General features: G+C 55.8%; 1 protein-coding gene across 1 annotated transcript in view; it reads right to left on the bottom strand.

The window, feature by feature from the left end:
• CACTIN (cactin, spliceosome C complex subunit) overlaps positions 1-3,295 on the bottom strand; it is an 18,592-nt gene that overhangs the window by 12,686 nt on the left and 2,611 nt on the right. The window contains exon 2 of the mRNA XM_023183627.3: positions 1,214-1,688. Within this exon, the coding sequence (XP_023039395.1) occupies positions 1,214-1,688 (475 nt within the window). The remainder of the gene's footprint in view (positions 1-1,213; positions 1,689-3,295) is intronic.

The raw sequence follows: 3,295 nt of genomic DNA, 5'->3' as shown, positions 1-3,295 counted from the left end.
AAAAAAAAAAAAAAAAAAAAAAAAAAAAAGAAATACAAAAATGAGTCGAGTGTGGTGGCACACGCCTGTGATTCCAGCTACTTGGGAGGCTGAGGCACGGGAATCACTTGAACCTGGGAGGCGGAGGTTGCAGTGAGCCAGGATCACGCCATTGCACTCCAGCCTGGACAACAGAACGAGACTCTGTCTCAAAAAGAAAAAAAAAAGTGATGAGGTCTTGCAAAGGTAGGTAAGATGAGGTCATCGTGGAGGTGAAAGGCCCTCATCCAATGCCTGGTGTCCTCATGAGAAGAGGAACATTTAGACAAGGACACACGGAGAAGAAGGCCGTGTGGAGACAGAGATGGGAAGACAGCCAGCCACACAACACAGGAACAGGCCGGGTTCTGCGGCTACAAGCCAGGGAGGGCTCAGGAATCACCAGCCATGACTGGGAGCTGGGAGGGGCAGGAGGGGCTTCCCCTCGGCCCCCCGGAGGGAGTGCGGTCCTGCCCACACCTGCCCACGCCTTGATTTTGGACTTCTGGCCTCCAGAACGAAGAGATGATACGTTCTGTCGTTTCATGCCACCAGTGTGGCTAGTGGTTACATGGGAGGCGCAGAATGAAACAACCAGCTCAAGACGACAGAGCACCTGGAACTGTGGAACCCTGTCTTGGGTACGTGACGCCAAGAGCTGGCGCTCTAGACAGGTTCGAGGTTGGGCTGGTGTTTGGGGCAAAGAGCAGCTGAAGCTTACACCGCAAGAGACGCAGCTAATGGCAAGAAGGTGATGGCGAGCTGGGCGCAGTGGCTCACACCTGTAATCCCAGAACTCTGGGAGGCTGAGGTGGGAAAATCACTTGAGCTTAGGAGTTCGAGACCAGCCTGGCCAACACAGTGAGACTCTATCGCTACAAAAAAATACAAAACTAGCTGGGCACGGTGGTGGTGCTTGTGGTCCCAGAAAGTCAAAAGGTTGAGGAAGGAGGATCGCTGGAGGCCAGGAGGTCAAGGCTGCAGTGAACCACAATCACGCACCGCACACCAGCCTGGGCGACAGAGTGAGACCCTGTGTCCAAAAAAAAAAAAAAAAAAAAAGGCTGATGGCGGCAGAAGCTGGCTTTTGCTATCTTTCACGATTGAGTGCAGGCTGGGAGTGTCTCGAGTGCTGGGGTCTCCAGAAACAGTGGATGTGCTACAGGGACAGAAGCCACCACCCGGCAGGGCCCACCTTGTTCCAGATGAAGGTGCCCAGCAGGTTGTTGTCTCCAAAGGGGTTGTCGGTGTTGGTGTAGCCCATGTACTCCTCACCCCAGCCCATCTTCTCCCGCTTCTTGCGCTCCTTGGCCTCCTTCTTGGCCAGCCGCCGTGCGCGTTTCTCCTCGGGCGTCTCGAAGGCCTTCATCAGCTCCTCCTGCTGCTTCCGCTCCTCCCGCAGGCGCAGCCGCTCCTGCAGATTCTGCTGCTGGCTCAGGGCGGCCGCGGCCGCCCGGGGGCTCTGGGATCGCCGTGGAGACGCAGAGCTGGACGCTGAGGAGCTAGGGGACCAGGAGCGCGCACGCCGTCGCCGGTGAGCCCACTGGCCCCGTGACTGCTCCTCTCCCGAGTCTGACTGAGAGGACCCATCCCTCGAGCACCACTGGGGCCGCGGGGGGCTCCGGCTTCGCATCCCTGAGCGCTGCCACCGCTCTTCCTCCAAATCTGACCTGCAGAGAGGACCCATGGACACCTGCTCAGTGCCTGCCGCTGTCATCTGCTGCACAGATGCTTACTGGGTACCCTTAGCAGGAGGGGGGCAGGCACTGTTCTAGGTTCTGGGGATGTAGCAGTGACTCAAACACTGATGGCTTCTGCCTTCCTGGGCTTACCCTCTGGTGGGTCCCAACAAGGAAGAGAGCAATAAATAAACACACCATGCAATGGCAGGCAGAGGCAGAAGCCACAGAGAGTAGATGCCGAGCACAGGGGCTGCGGCTGGGGCTGCAGGGCCCAGGGCAGAGAGGGGCTCTCTCAGGAGCTGACACTGAGCCAAGGTCTGGAGGGAGTGGGGAGGCAGCGATGGGTGGATTTGGAGGGAGAGTGGTCGAGGCAGAACAAGAGCAAGGGCCTAGAGGCAGGCACTGACTTGGCACGTTCTAAGAACAACACGGAGGCTGTGTGGCTGAGACAGAGTGTGGGGGAGAGGGAGGAGGCGAGGGCAGGGAGGTGGCTGGGGCTGGTGGTGCAGGAGTTATAAGGGTATGAACCAGGGGACCCGAACGAACGCATCTAGGTTGTCAAGGGAGGGCTTCCTAGATGGAAGTGGCATTTGAGCTGGTCCCACAGGATGGACAGGAGTTAACACAACAGAGGCAGGGAATGGAAGATGCACAACCCCAGGGCTGGTTCAGGGGCCTCTAATTGTATTTATTAGAGACAGGGTCTACTAGACACAAAGTCTACTGGAGACAAGGTCTATATTTTTATTCATTCGAGAGAGGGTCTCCCTCTGTCACCCAGGCTGGAGTGCAGTGGCACGATCAGAGCTCACTGCAGCCTTGACCTCCTGGGCTCAAGCCATCCTCTCGCCTCAGCCTCCTGAGTAGCTGGAACTACAGGTGCACGCCACCACGCCCAGCTAACTTTTTACATTTTTTTGTAGAGAGGGGGTCTTGCTATGTTGCCCAGGCTGGTCTTGAACTCCTGGGCTCAGGCAAGACTTCTGTCCTAGCCTCCCGAAGTGTTGGGATTACAGATGGGAGCCACTGCACCCAGTCACGTTTAGGGGTCTTTGTACACAGAGAACTGCCAAATATTTTGTTAAATGTTCTACCCATTAAGCTCATGCCAAAAAATCTAAACTATGTTGAAACCAATCATTGCGGAGCCCTTAAATATTGGCCACAAATTCGATTGAATTTTCCTGAACATTAATTCTAACTACATATCTAGCGTGGCAAATTATTGCAAATAATTCCACTATCAGAAAATGGCAGCAAAAAAACACAAAGATGACATTAACAAGACTTATGGCCAGGTGCGGTGGCCAGGTGCGGTGGCTCAAGGTGCGGTGAGCCAGGTGCGGTGGCTCAAGCCTGTAATCCCAGCACTTTGGGAGGCCGAGACGGGCGGATCACGAGGTCAGGAGATCGAGACCATCCTGGCTAACACGGTGAAACCCCGTCTCTACTAAAAACTACAAAAAAACTAGCCGGGCGAGGTGGCGGGCGCCTGTAGTCCCAGCTACTCGGGAGGCTGAGGCAGGAGAATGGCGCAAACCCGGGAGGCGGAGATTGCAGTGAGCTGAGATCCGGCCACTGCACTCCAGCCTGGG

Source organism: Piliocolobus tephrosceles, chromosome 21 (genome assembly GCF_002776525.5).
Source record: "Piliocolobus tephrosceles isolate RC106 chromosome 21, ASM277652v3, whole genome shotgun sequence".
In the NCBI taxonomy this organism is placed as follows: domain Eukaryota; kingdom Metazoa; phylum Chordata; class Mammalia; order Primates; family Cercopithecidae; genus Piliocolobus; species Piliocolobus tephrosceles.
This window is presented reverse-complemented; position numbering and strand designations above follow the sequence as displayed.